This window comes from Prionailurus bengalensis, chromosome F2 (genome assembly GCF_016509475.1).
Source record: "Prionailurus bengalensis isolate Pbe53 chromosome F2, Fcat_Pben_1.1_paternal_pri, whole genome shotgun sequence".
Lineage (NCBI taxonomy): Eukaryota > Metazoa > Chordata > Mammalia > Carnivora > Felidae > Prionailurus > Prionailurus bengalensis.
The window spans coordinates 74,409,548-74,424,426 of NC_057353.1; the positions used below are offsets into that span (position 1 = coordinate 74,409,548).

General features: G+C 37.0%; 1 protein-coding gene across 26 annotated transcripts in view; it reads left to right on the forward strand.

Moving 5' to 3' along the window:
• Window positions 1–14,879, forward strand: part of PHF20L1 (PHD finger protein 20 like 1) — an 86,143-nt gene that overhangs the window by 33,585 nt on the left and 37,679 nt on the right. For 17 of the 26 annotated variants that reach the window (XM_043601786.1, XM_043601796.1, XM_043601790.1 and 14 more), the window contains 5 exons: window positions 2,246–2,328; window positions 5,863–6,115; window positions 8,211–8,399; window positions 8,642–8,848; window positions 14,582–14,638. In XM_043601786.1, the coding sequence (XP_043457721.1) occupies window positions 2,246–2,328; window positions 5,863–6,115; window positions 8,211–8,399; window positions 8,642–8,848; window positions 14,582–14,638 (789 nt within the window). Of the gene's footprint in view, window positions 1–2,245; window positions 4,407–5,862; window positions 6,116–8,210; window positions 8,400–8,641; window positions 8,849–14,581; window positions 14,639–14,879 lie in introns of those variants that run through there. The other 9 variants (XM_043601800.1, XM_043601807.1, XM_043601801.1 and 6 more) reach the window with 2 other exon arrangements.

Genomic DNA, 14,879 nt, shown 5'->3' on the forward strand with positions numbered 1-14,879 from the left:
AGTAAACATTAGAAGTGGAAACTCTACTCATTTCCCTGCAAAAGAACTTGGTTCCCTAATTATTTTTCTTTTTATTTCAGTAGTATTGATTCTTAAAAATATTAGCTAGAGAAGAAAAACCTAATGAACATGGTTTTAAATGTTAAGGAAATACACCATGCTACATCTGTTTCAGTCATCTAAAACTATGTTCAGATGTGATATTAATATAATCAGGATTGAATCTATGGTTTGTAAGATTTTGATAAAATTATTTCTATATTGGCTTTCCCCCCACCCCCGTTTAAATCTACATTTAATATCGTGTGAGCAAACTATATAGATTGTTATCTCAGACTGGACCAAATACATTTTTAATATCAGTCACTGATCTGTCAAAAGTCAAAATCATTGTGTAAAACAATAGAAATGGAAAGCCCCTTTTAGATTTTAAATTACAATTCTGGGTGCTGGATATTCAACTTTCTAGAAAAGGAAAGGTGCTTTTGGCCTAATTTAACACTTGCCTGTAGTACTGCTTTAAGGATACGTCTTTAATATTTGAATTCCTACTTAGATCACTTAGCATCTTCAAGATAGTTACCTGAAAAAGCCAAGAGATGTTGCCACGTGGATGGCTCAATGTTATGTGGCATCTGGGGGCACTTTTTCCCCCTCCTATTAACTACACTGTATAGACGGCTTCAGGAGTCTAGGTGGTATAATTGCTGCAGTAAGTTAACTGTTACGTTGCTGATTGTTAAACAGGCTTCCTTTGAAGCAGAGGTTTTGTGTAGCCAACTTTGTTTAAAAAAAAATTTTTTTTTAACATTTATTCATTTTTGAGATTGAGAGAGGCAGAGCATGAGCAGGGGAGGGCAGAGAGAGAGACACAGAATCTGAAGCAGGCTCCAGGCTCTGAGCTGTCAGCACAAGAGCCCAACGCAGGGCTCGAACTCACAGACCGTGAGATCATGACCTGAGCTGAAGTCGGACACTCAACTGACTGAGCCAGCCAGGTGCCCCTTGTGTAGCCAACTTTGTAATGGTAGAAATGATTTTGGGGGCCCTTTTATGTGCCCAGTGGTCATAAGCAAAGACATACTTGTATTATACAAGCGTTATAAACTTGGCTATATTGACAGTGCTTGTCAGGTGCTTAGCAAAGAATCTTGACCAAGTAAATGCCTTTATTTATTTATTTATTTATTTATTTATTTATTCATTCATTCATTCATTCATTCATTCATTTATGTATTAAAAAAATTTTTTTTTACATTTATTTATTTTTGATAGAGACAGCACAAGTGGGGGAGGGGCAGAGAGAGAAGGAGACAGAATTTGAAGCAGGCTCCAGGCTCCGAGCTGTCAGCACAGAGCCCGACGTGGGGCTCGAACCCACGAATGCAAGATCCTGACCTGAGCCAAAGTCGGATGCTTAACTGTCTGAGCCACCCAGGCGCCCCTAACTGCCTTTAATTTAGAAATTAAGACAGAGTTTTATTGTCTTATAAAGTTGATTTATATACTCTAGGTAAAATATTCTGTCCTCGAAAATTGAGAATTAGTGATACACATTGGAGAAAACTGGAATTCCTAAATTATTTCATAGTTTATAGAATGAGGCTCTATAATATTAAGTTGAATGTAGGAAGGACCTGCACTTTTTCCCCCATTAACATAGAACAGATCCATCAGTGTTTTTGGCACTTTTGCAAGAAGATAAGGTACAGCAGGGTATAGGGATGAACCCATAAAGCTTTGGTCAAAGGATCCATGTGGAAATAAAAATTGGGAGTCGTGTGTTTAGCTAATAATATAACAACAACAAAGTCTTCTAGATGTTTGGAAGGATTTCTCAGATCTTGATGTTAAGTCTGTATTTCAGTTGTATAGACAAAGCCCATATTATGAATATTAGTTAATCTAACCAATCTTCGGTTTCTAGACATTAAGTCGTAGAATTAAAATGTGTATGCGTATGTTTTTTTTTAAGGATATCTTTAGGAGTAATTTTTTTTTTTTTTTTTTTTTTTTTTTTTTTTTTTTTTTTTTACAGAGAACTGATTGTGTAAAAAACTCAAGTTCTGATTCAGTCCCTTGAGTCATTATAAAGGGTGTTCATGTTTTTGACAAGTAAACTTTATATTAAATCCTCTATATTAAAAAGGATGGGGGATTTCAACTGCTAACATTTGGGGGAAGTTGATTATATCAGAAGCCAGTATTTTTTCTAATAAGCAATTTCTGTACAATTTTTCTCAAGGTTTGTTGGCATCCAAAGCTGTTGGGGTGGATGGTGCTGAAAAAAAGGAAGACTTCAATGAAACGGCTCCAATGCTGGAGCAGGTATGAAATGGTAGCATTTGATTTTTTTCAAGGTTCCCAACTGGAATGATCACGGAGCTATAGTATCCACGTAATTGAAATTGCCCTTTTGATTGGATATGGGAATAGGAAGCTAATTAATTGATGATATATTTTTAACTCTGCCTTCTCCGAGGTACGCAGATAAACTACAGACTTTGCTAGTGTTTGCTTTCGGTAGACTGGCATTAAAGCCTTTATCTCCAACATTTGAAGGCCTGGAGACGGGCATCCCAGGGTATAAGCTTCCAGCTGGATCACCTTTAACTAGCTTACAAAAAGACCCTTACACAAATACTTTTCATTTGTGAGTTACAACAGGGTTTTTGACATCTAATAAAGCTTCTTTTGTAAGAAGTTTCTTTTATATTGTAACAATTGGTGTTGTTAGACTGACTATGTGTTTTATGAATTGATCAATGAGCCATACATTTTTGCTAGGATGTATATTTTAATAACTACAAAAAAAAAGAATTTTAAAAAACTATTAAGGGTCTGTCTTTAAACCACCTAATAGAGGAATTTAAAAGTGAAGGTTGCAGTTGCTAGATTTTGCCTTGGCTACCTTCAGATTCCCACAGTACCTGTACATAATGAACTGTGCATGCTTTTACATTCTCTAAGGGCTTAACTTCTTGGGCACTGTAAGACTATAAGAACACAGTAATAGCCATAACTGGATTTCCTTGGTTCTCCTGTTTTAAAATCTGAGCCTTAATGTAGTTTTAATATATCCTTTTTGTATTAATTTAATTTTCTTTATTAGTAGCCTAATAAAGAAGACTTTAAAATGAGTATCTTCTGCTCTTCTCTCTATGCGTTTTAAAAAACAGTCCAAATTTAATTGATATTGTATTGAGTTTTTCAGGGTTATTTTAGGCCTGATTTGATAACAGTGCATTGTTTTGGTGCCTCCATTAATGTTGTATGAAATCAATGGTCTTTTAAATTGATTAATATGTCAGCGAATCATACCTTCTGATTTTCTGTGATCATCAAGCGGTTAAGTCTCTGCCGTTATTGTCAGTATATCAACCAAATTTTAAGTGATTTTTTTTTTTACTGTGTATTACTATATTCAACGTCCCATATATAACAATATTTTGTATTTTCACCACTGTTTATGGTATTCTCAGAATGCAATAAATCAGGGACTTGGTAATAAAATGTTTCTGGAAAATTCATTACAATGTCAATCTTTCATGATGCACAATCCTGCTGCGGTGAATGTGATTGTGAAGATTACTTCTTCTATGTGGAAATTAGTGGCGAGGGCAGGGCTCATTTCAGAGAGAAGTACAGAAAACAGCATTCGGAAATTGAGTTTATAAAAAAAAGAAAGACAAATTGAGTAACTCGGCTGTGTGTTTGCATCATTAAGGCATTTTGAGAGTCCTTGCCAGTTTTGTAACAAAGAGACCAACAGTCATTACTGAAAACTTTGTAAATTATTTTAGATTTTTAAGGAACATGATGCTGTTCCCTCATTTTTTGTCATTCAGATTGATATCATTGTGAAAATGTTTTGTAACCCAACAATTTTTATGCTGTTCGCCCTGCTTCAAAGTTAAAAAGCCGAGTTATAAAACTCTTAATTACAAGTGCTGGTATGAACGATAGACTTAAAGGAGAGGCATCGATTGTCACTAACCTCTGTTGTCTTAATGAGTAAAATCATGAATGTCACTCATGACATAGATTTATAACAGGCCTATAGCCAGAACTTACTGTGCTAATGGATTTTCTTTATTGACACTTAAAAAAAAAATCAAACTGTGGTCTTGAACCCCAATTCTCAGATATTAATTATAGATTATTTAATTGTATTAGGGAATTGTCATGTTATATTTACTTTTGGATAAAACCTGCATTAGATGCATAATTCAGTAAGTTTTTAAAAATGTTAATTTGTCCTTGTTTAGAAGTTAAGCACCTTATCAAGATACTAATTTCAGTTTTCAATCTTGTTTCATAACTTTGTAACTTGAGAGTAATGGATGCTGTAGTGATGTCTCTCACATATGTGAAGATGAACAATAAAATTGTTTATTTACAAGTAATGGCTCTAATTACTTTTCTGGCAACACCTTTTATGATAAGTTTAGGACTCCTTTCCATTTATGGAGTACTTTTTCAAACGATTAATCTGCACTTGTACACACGCATGATGAGTAAGTTCAAGACTAGAGATGATGACAACCGATTGAAGGGGATACTTGCCACCAGCCCTTTCTGTGGCGCGTCCAGCATGCCACCTGCAGAGCATCGCGAGGTGCTCTATCTACTTGGCACCAACTGTGCATCAGACTTGGAGCGCCTTGTCCGTTAGCGGGAGCAGAAAGCTGTCTGGTCCCCAGACGATGCTCTTTCATGTTCCAGAGAACCACAGACTGCTGACCTGATGGTCATCCCTCATAAAAGATAAGGAAGTAAAAAGGTTTCCTGGGGACAAGCATGCTGTTCATAGCGTTAGCAATTTAAGTCTGTAGAGAGGCCTATCTTAGCATAGATTACTTTTTAAAAGGGTATCTCCTATTTTGTTCTCAGGTCCGTGTATCAGAAAGAGATACAGCCCAGGCATTCCAACACCATAGATTGTAAATCCATCCAATGTGGCTATTCTCTGTTGTCTTTGGACACATTCACATAAATTTCTATATAATAGGGAGGAAATTATACTGCCAAATGAACCAAGATATCCTTTATGAAAGAACTGACAAAGTTCTAATTTTTTTTTAAAAGTATCAGTTGGCAGGAGGAAGGTAAAAATTCTCATCTAAGAATGCGACGTATTTTGTTTTTAAATCCAATGTTTTTAACTTACACTTGGTTTTACTCCTTGGTTTTTTTTGTTGTTGTTGTTGTTGCTTGCTTTGTATTGTTTTTTAGTCTTTTAACTCTGTACTGCTGGTGGCTTTGATTTCATGACGCACTATGCTTATGAAACTCTAGCTTTCAGCACTAAAATGAGTTAAAGATAATGTTTCGTTAATTTGGTCATTGTTTTCCTGTTGAGATCTTTCTTTAAAGGGAAGCTGTCTACTTAGACTTCTGCAGTCAACTTGATAAAGGAAATTGTTTTTTAACAAAACATCTAAAAGTCAGAAGCTTAAATGTATTCAGTTAAACGCATCTGAACAGTGGAAGTGCTGTTTATTTACCTGTTATCGACGTAGTTGGCAATTAAGTTTCAAAAGAGGTGTATTTCAGTCTAATACCGTGAAAATATTTGTCCGTCAAGCTATCATTTTATATTCCGAAAATATGATGAATAATACAGTTTTTTAAAAAAACCAAATGTAGACCAAAAGCCGACAGCATCCCTTTAAAGATAGCCTATTCAACTTTTAGTTAATAATTTGTGGGGTTCTTTTTGGTTTTTCATTTGTAATAGAAATGTTACATGTTGCTTAACAATGTTTTTGGATACTAAAGTTGCTTAACAATCAAAATAGAATACAAGAACAAAAATGAAGAAACCAAAATAAAAATATCAATTTTTTATTATTTATTCAGGCGATTTCACCTAAACCTCAAAGTCAGAAAAAAAATGAAGCTGACATTAGCAGTTCTGCCAACACTCAGAAACCTGCACTGTTATCCTCAACTTTGTCTTCAGGGAAGGCTCGCAGCAAGAAATGCAAACATGAATCTGGAGATTCTTCTGGGTGTATAAAACCCCCTAAATCACCACTTTCCCCAGAATTAATACAAGTCGAGGATTTGACGCTTGTATCTCAGCTTTCTTCTTCAGTGATAAATAAAACTAGTGAGCACAGATTTTTAAAAAATAGTTACTTATCCTATAAGATACATTAAAAACAGTTTGATTGTAGTTATATTGTATTTTTATGAAGTTGCTTTTTAAAAATTCAGACTTAAGTGGATCTGACAGGGAAGGCTTAAAACTATTTTCAGGGGCAAAAACCATATACATTTCTGACTGAGTGACTGTACAGAGACTGTACATTTCATGGCGCAAATTCTGTAGTTTGACTCTCCTCGATTAGTAGTAATCCGAGCACAATGAGAGGCCTGATTCATTACAAAAAACCAAACCAAAACAAGGAGCTAGGAAGAGACTCACACTGAATGTTTTTCCTCAACTCCTAAGACTGTTCTCATGGGTAGATTTAGTTCTTGTTCCCAGTTGTCTGTAGCCCCCCGCGATAGGTTTTATTCATTCTTGTTCTGGGATTTGGAGTTCAGACTTCCGTGTATTCTTACTGAGGAAGGGAGAAGAACGCTTCCTTCATCTTATTTTTAAAGATTTTACTGTTTCAGTACCACTGATCTTTCAAGAGTTAACTTAGTCTTTTTAAAAATAGCCTTCCAACGTGGGTCTGCATATATAAACGGAGATTTGTATGGACCCTCTGCTCCTCCGGTTAGTTCCGTATTCTCAGTTAGAGACGGTTTGAAAAGCTGTGACCTGGGAAGTCGCTGGATAAAAGATACTTCCCTTCGGCAGTTCACACAAGCGAACTAGTATCCTGATTCGTAAGTGAAGACACATGTTCTTAGGAACTCTTCCATATCATGTTTTCTACAACAATTAAAAATGTTGGCATCGAGGAGACTTTCATCAGCCAAATATAGTCTCTTTCTCCCAATTCAGTTGCCATATTTTCTACCAAACTGTATTTTTGAATTTTTGAGCAGGCGTTGGTATTTTTTTTTTTGTTTTGTTTTGTTTTGGTTTTGTCCTTTTTAATAAATGGGTAGGGAGAATGGGAACAGAAAAACTCAGTCGTTTCCTCGTAAGCTTCATTTCATTTTGGCATTTACCACGAAATAACATAATGTTGTTAGTAGGCACCACAATGTCACGTGACATTGACAAGTATTTTATTTTGAAATGGTTTTATATTTTGGTATTATAGCCACAGTGTTACAGCAATTGAATTTTATTCTTTCATTCTTTTTTCAATTATCACCATGTCTTTTTTTTATTTTGATTTTTGTAATATGATTTTTAAGTACCCAAAGCATCAACCACTCTTGTTTCCTCCTTCTCAGTTAACATGAGTATATTGGCCTGTGTAATCCTGTCTGTTCTAAATTCTTCAACATGTTTACATGCCCCGTAAAAAGAAGAAAACTAAAGGTTAAAAAAAAAAACCCACAGATTTCCAAACTTTTGTGTTACCTAGCTAGAGGATGCTTAATTGACCCACCAAATTAGTTATTAAAAAAAAAAATGAGGGCAAGAATGAACAGTGTTATATCTTAAAGTCCTCATTATTTGCCTATAATAAGTACTTAAAGTTGTTTGTGTTCAATTTTTTTTAATGAATCAGGCCCAAAATGTTTATAAAAATCCATTTGTGGGAACGAGGGTGGGATAAACTTAATGTACGTTAGTTTTATTTTGGCAAGTAAAGCACTGACTCTACAATGCATGTCAGATTTTTGTCACCTATGCCCCCTGCCTTTTTGTCCCTTAGAGTTTCTAGATTTGTAATATAGCTAAAGAGATCTATCTATCTATATATATATATTTAATTTTTTTAAAAATCTCAGCTATACAGACTATTTTCCCAAAGGAAGAATGGCAACTAACACAATGATCTACAATTAGAGAATTAACTGTAGACTGTCACTTGGGAAACTACCTGAAATCCATGTTCCATGTTATTTTCTTTTGGTTCTAGTAGGCCTTAGACCTTAGAAGTTTTGATTAGCTTTTTGTGAATGAGGGCACAGTTTTTGCCTTTGATTACTTTTGGAACATGCCGTTCCTTGTGGATACCTAACACCATCAGAGGGCAGAATTTGAATCATTTTTCCCATTTATCTCCTTAAATATTATAAGATGATCCTGGCATGTATCTGCTTCGTGAACATTGAAGATCTTTTTCTAGGTTCTCCACAGCCTGTGAACCCCCCTAGACCTTTCAAGCATAGTGAGCGGAGAAGAAGATCTCAGCGCTTAGCCACCTTGCCCATGCCTGATGATTCCATAGAAAAGGTTTCTCCTCCCTCTCCAGCCACTGATGCGAGCATGTTCTCCATCAGTTCTCAGAATCAGCAAGAGTCTTCAGTACCAGAGGGTAATGTATATTGATTTCGTATAGAACCAAACATAAAAGAGATAAAGATTATTAAAATATTAAGAAGTTACTACTTTTTCCTTCTTCCGTCTTTTAGACTTAAAAGCACTTTGTTTACAAATATTTATTGAGTGCCCTTAGGTCAGGCGAGATTTGACGCAGATAACGTTTTACTCCACATTGATACTTACCGAGCCCGTCGACCTCTGTTAATATTCTGTTACATCCTTTATCTTGTGTAGTGCCCGATGTTGCACATTTGCCACTCCAGAAGCTGGGACCCTGTCTCCCTCTTGACTTAAGTCGTGCCTCAGAAGTTTCGGCACCGCCCGCCCCAGAGCCCGTTTGTCCTCATGAATGTCCCAGGCCAGAAAAGGAAGACGCACAGATGCTTACGAATCCCTCTTCCAGAGCGATAGCTGATGGAAAAGGAGCTCCAACAGCATCAGGTAAAAAAAATAATAATAAAAATAAAGATTCATTTTATAAGGAGGTAGGCTTGCACTTAGAGGGCATAGACGCTCTGATGTTTGCTTCCGTGACTTTAACAAGTAATTCCTCTTCATAGATGCTCTTATGTAACGTCTACGGGAGAGAGGGTTTCACTTTAAAGTTCTTTTGTGCAATCATTTACCATCAGCCTCCCTGGACTGACTTCCTGTTTTGTCATTTTAATCTACTACTTTCTCCTTGCTTCTTTCTTATATCCTGTTTTTGTTTTTAATTAAAAATAGGAATTGTTAGAGCTGACTATAATGACATAAGTTCTTGGGTTTGAAGCCAGAAAATACCTAATGGGATCGGTATTCAGGTTTAAGGGTTTGAATAGAATTTAGTATTTAAGAAACACGTGGCTTAAATTTAACTGTATACCTTAAATATAACCCCCTATTTTCCAGGCACACTCTCCGTAATTTAAATGTCCTTTGTTACGAAGTCATCTGGGGAGCCTAATGTGCAAAAGCAGCCAGTAACACATTTTGGGGACAGTTTTATGATACTGTAACCTATGATATGGCTACATTATTTTATTTGGAAGTCTTATAAGATTTTAGCCTCAACCAAAGAGTATATATGATTTAAAAAAGGCGAATACTAACTTCATATGTTCTTCTAGTAAATTACTAATTTGGAGATAGAGGGATGAAGGAAGTCGGAATTGAGCCAGTTCAGAGCTGGAGAAAAATGTAAGACTGTTTCTTGATCTGCAGCCCAGAGCATGAGGGCTGATTGTTTTAATAGCACCCGCCCTGGAGTCACTTTATCTACCAACTCATCAGATGAAGCAGAAAATAGAGCTTGCTCTTTCCTGGTGGTGGCGCGTACGAAAATAAAATGATTGAAGTAACTTACCTTTTAGATTACTGCCTTTACCTTCTTTCAAAGTAAAAATGTAATATTAAATACACAGTTTTCTGCAGTTTGATTTTATCAATAAAGATTGAAGTCATTTTGTTTCTCTATTTTGTTTAAAAATTCCAGTGCCCAAATGTGAAGATTTATAGGTTTTGAAACATCTGTCATTTCCCAAGTCCCATCCATTGCCTTTTGACTTTTTTCCAAGCCCCTTCTATCCATAGGGTAATTTTTCTTTTCCCTTTTCCCACAAAATTCCTGAATTACCTTGACTCTCTGAGATATTTTTCCTGATGAAGGTCTTACACAGTTGGTTAATAATCTGGACTTTTTCGTGGTACTGAATATATGAAAAGTATGTTAAAGTTATAATCTATATCCATGGGGGAAATTATTTTCAGATGTGCCTTTGACGATATTTGTATTTTCTTTAAACATATACATATATATTCTAATCATAACGTGACTGAAACGTAGACCAATGTAAACAGCTATATAATAATGAAGAGTGATTTTAGATTACATATCCTAAAATGTCAAAGTAGTGATGGCACATGAAGTGGAATCCTTGGTTGAAATGACTTTACTTCTAACCAGAGTGTTAGCCTCGTCTTTTGTTAGAATTTCTAGCTTATTTGTGGACTTACTGCTAATTACGACTGGGGTGTGGTTCTTGTTTCTCATAATAGTGTGCGGGGGGGGGGGGGGAAGGCATAATATTCTTCTCCATTTTAAGAGTTAGAGATAACTTTGAGAAAATCAAAGTAGTAGGACAGTATCCTGGAAAAGTGAATGGTAGAGAGGAGCTGAGATTTGTAAGACGACGAATTTGTAGATGCGTTGACGGGTGAGGATCTTCTGGGTGTGCCGACAGCTGGCAACCTTCATTGCTTAAATCAAGGAAGTGCATGGCTTAAATGTTAATTACTGAAAGGCCGTTTATTAGAGGGTTGAACACAGTCACAGTATTCGAATGTGGCATGATGGGGGTTCTGATTTATTTCTGTTAACTTCTTGTAATTTTTTTATTTTTGGAGGAAGTAGTGAAATTCAGGTCGTATTCTAATTGGACGCCTTTTTATTAAAACTTTGTGAGCCTCTCTGACTTGCATTAACATTCTGAGTCATTGGCATGCTTTTATCTCTTACCAGTTTTGTTTCCTACCTTCTTTCCACTGTTTTGCAGTCTTGTTGGACTTCTGTAGTCTTTCATGTAGAATCACAGTGACAGCTGTTTTTGTTTCTGTCGTGTTTTGTTGTTTTTTTAATATATGCATGTGTGCTTGGTTGGTTGGTTTCCATCTTCATTAATAAAAGGAAATTTTGTTACTTCCATAGCAAGCGTTATTTACTCGAACTTGAGTCAAAGACTTTTCCTGGGGTGTTTTTGTCAGATTGAAACTCTTGGGTTGTTGAAGAGGAGGAGGATGTTAGTCATAAGCCGGGAAATAGTTGAGCAGACTTAGATGTTTATTATTCATGCGTCCGAGGTACACACACTGTTGAGTTTCGCAGTCCTGGTAAAGGATTCATGAGATTATGCAAATTGTCACATACACCTGTTCTGAAAGGTTAAAACCTTTCACGGTAGAGATGAGGCGTTTGAGGCCATCCTTCTGCGTTCTTTCACGGGCGAGCGTGCCCACGTTCTGTCTAGTCTGGGTTAAGAGTGCAACTGCTGCCCACGTTACCAAAAAACACCAGCGGTACCCTGGTAAAAACCGATGCCTTTGTTCTCATTGACTATTAGAGTGCTGTATGTAGTGGAGCCGACCGGTTTTAGGTTAGGATGAGTCTTAGTTTTGTTGCCGCCTGGAAACGTTTGCTCATTTTCTCATTTATCTACCGAGTGTGTGTGTAGCAAATACTGAATTACTCCAGCCTCTTTAAGGAGTTCAAAGATGTTGAAGCTCAGTGGACGGAAGGGTGAGCCAGTAATTACCACACAACCTCTGATGCGTGGGCCGCTTGCCTGTGCTGTGGTGCAGTGCTGGCACTTTAAATAGATGAGTTTTAGTCCAGTGCCTTACCTCGACTTTGCATTTACTCTGTAAGAGACTTGGGGTTTTTTAAGTGTTTTTCAGTTTCTTCCCTTGTTATTTGATCTGTTTATTTATTTCAGAATTGGGCAAAACAAAACTACAGCCAGAGACCCCACAATCTGCTTCTACTCCCACACTAAATGTTCCCGGCCCCTATGGAGCCTGGGGTTTCCATGGAGAGGCTCAGGGATAGCCTCGTTTTCCAGCCAGAGGAATTACAGATACTCAGCCTCCTGGAAGGGGCTTGAGAAACCAGTGTGCGCCGCCGGGTTTTCCGTTGTGTGGGAGCAGACACGGTTCAGAGACCTACCTCCCCGAAGGGCCCTGTCTGTTTCCATTGCTCATATTTTCGGCTTTTGTAGTCTGTGTTAGACTCTCCTGTCATATTTTGTTTGAAGAGAATGTTGTGTTGAAAAAATTCAGCTTAAAAATCACACTTCAATAAATCGAAGGCCTCATTATTTGGCTCCCAAATGCCAGCACACGGGGAATCCAAGGATGAGGGAATGAACTTCTCATAAAACAGTTTTTTCTCTTGAATTGTAGAACAGATCAATTTTATTTGTCTATTTAGGTGTGTTTTTAGAAGTCCAGCCATCATTATTGCACGTATGAATATTTTAATATCTATGCATACATAAAATGTTGACATCCCTTTGTCAGTCCCTCAGTGTTACGTCTGAAATCATATCAGTTGAGAAATCTAAAGGTTTAGGAACCGCTGGAACATGTGAAAAGTGTACGTAGACCTGATCCTGCGGAGAGCACTGTTGTGTTTTGCCGGCCCGTGTTCCCGTGTTCCAGAGTGTTCTGGAGCAGACGCTCCCAGCCAGTGCATTTGTCCTCCCGAGTACCTGAGGGCTCCCACACACAGCCCCAGACGCACAGGCAGCCCAGGAAGCAGTTTTCCTTTGAATCACCCTGGATTCAGTGCCCGGGATGGGGGAGACCTTCAAGGCAATAATCAAGATCAAGTGCTGCTCCCGAGCTTGCGTGTGCCATCACTGAGGACTGGGAAAGCTTCTTTCTCACTCTCGGTCTTGTAAATGTCTTATTATTTTCAACCAAAACACATCAAACATGTAGACTTTTTATGGTGCGGTAATTAGTAGTTGATAAACAGTAATTATTTTTGTAAATTTTTTTTTTAAGTTTATTCATTTTTGAGAGAGAGAGAGAGAGCAAACACAAGCAGGGGCAGGAACAGAGAAAGGGGGAAACAGAATCCGAAGCAGACTCCAGGCTCTGAGCTGTCAGCACAGAGCCCGATGTGGGGCTCAAACCCACAAACTGTGAGATCATGATCTGAGCCGAAGTCGGATGCTCCACCGACCGAGCCACCCAGGTGCCCCAATAAACAGTAATTATTAAAGGAAGTGATGCATTTGTTCAGGAGTCTTGACAGTAAGGAAATTCACTTGTATTTCTCTTTGTGCTGATGTTCCTTTCATTTTTTTTCTTGTGAAAGATCTTTTGTTTTTTTGTCACAGAAACTATCAGTATTCTTAATTTAAAACTTATTAGAGTCTTATTAACATTTAATTCAATTTGAGTGGTATTTTTGTATTTCTATTAAGTTTTTAAATTGTATAAAATATTTGAAGTAAGGTGCTAGCTTTTTTTTTTTTTTTTTTTTGATTCTGTATTGGAATGTCTTGAAAAATCAGCAGCTTTGTAAATGGCGATATTAAAGCATAATAGACCGAAATTGTATATTAAATGTACTATAATATTTCTCTTAGATTAAGCTCAGATACACATAAGATATTAGCACTGGAAACGATTGAGTATTGAGTTGAGAATCTTGCTTAAATGTCGGTGTGTCAGCTATACCATTATTGAGAGTACTGGTTGAAAAGATATTTTGGAATATTAGTTAATAGTACCCAAATCATTAAGGTTGAGTATTTTTAATGTGCAAATAGGCCTCTGTGTTTTCCTTTTAGAGAAAGACCAAAAATGATTTGTAAAATAATTGTTTTGGCTTTTATCATTACCTAACAACACGTTCATGATGGAGTTCAAAGGTACTAGCTTAGTTTAGGCAACAGAAGTTAAATATCAGTTTAAAAATTTTAAACAGATTTGTTGAAAACCACTATCCTTTAATAAGAAGTTTAATTTTTCCTCTGGATGACCTAAAGAGCATTCGTGTCATAATTGTCGCAGAAGCAGAAATGTTCCACGGACCTACCACTTGGGTGCATTTCAGCCTCAGGATTGCCAAAGGCTGTGATGCCAGAAGAGATCTTTACTGATTGCTCAGTGCATTCATCTGTCTTTTCAAATGTTTGAACCCATGTTCATGCTCTTTCTAAAAAGGATGTAGTCTTCAGTTATTACCCCACCACAGAGGAGAAACTGAAAAAACAACAAAAAAAAAACACACTGATTATTATTAGTCAAACACCGGTCTAAACATCTTACGGATTTTGACTCACATAATACTGATAACGATGTGAGATAGTCATTCCTATCTGGCGGAGAAGGAAACCGAAGCACAGACGAATTAAATGATTTGCTCAAGGCCAAGCAGTTAACAAATGGTGGAGCCAAGATTTTAACGTGGGTAGTATGAAGAAACAAAAATCATCCATTGTGTATCAGTTTTGGGGAGCGAGAAGTCCCACCTCTTTGTTACTAGTTCAGGCAATAAAATAACGTAGGCCCTTAGGAGCAAAGAGTCTTAAGTAGACTTCTGTGAGCACTTGTAATGTAAACTATTGTCCCCTACTTTTAACCGCTTCTGACTAAACTTAACGTATTTTTCCCCTAAACCTGCAGGACTATCGAAAACAGAAAAAAAAGTGAAATTGGAAGAAAAAAGCTCAACAGCATTTGGTATGAACAGAAAGTAATCTTTAAGCAAAAGACTGTAGATGGCTTGGCAGCGGGAGGACGTAGTCTGTCCCCTACTTTTTACCTGTTAGTGCTCCTTTAGGTGTCAGTGACCATCCGGGTTCGTATTTATCAGTGCTGGTCAGTTCCACATACGTATTTCTTAAACACATATTTTCATAGTATGATGTGTATTTTTTGTTGACGGAGTCGAAGGCTTCCTCTGAGAATTTTGTGTTTCTGA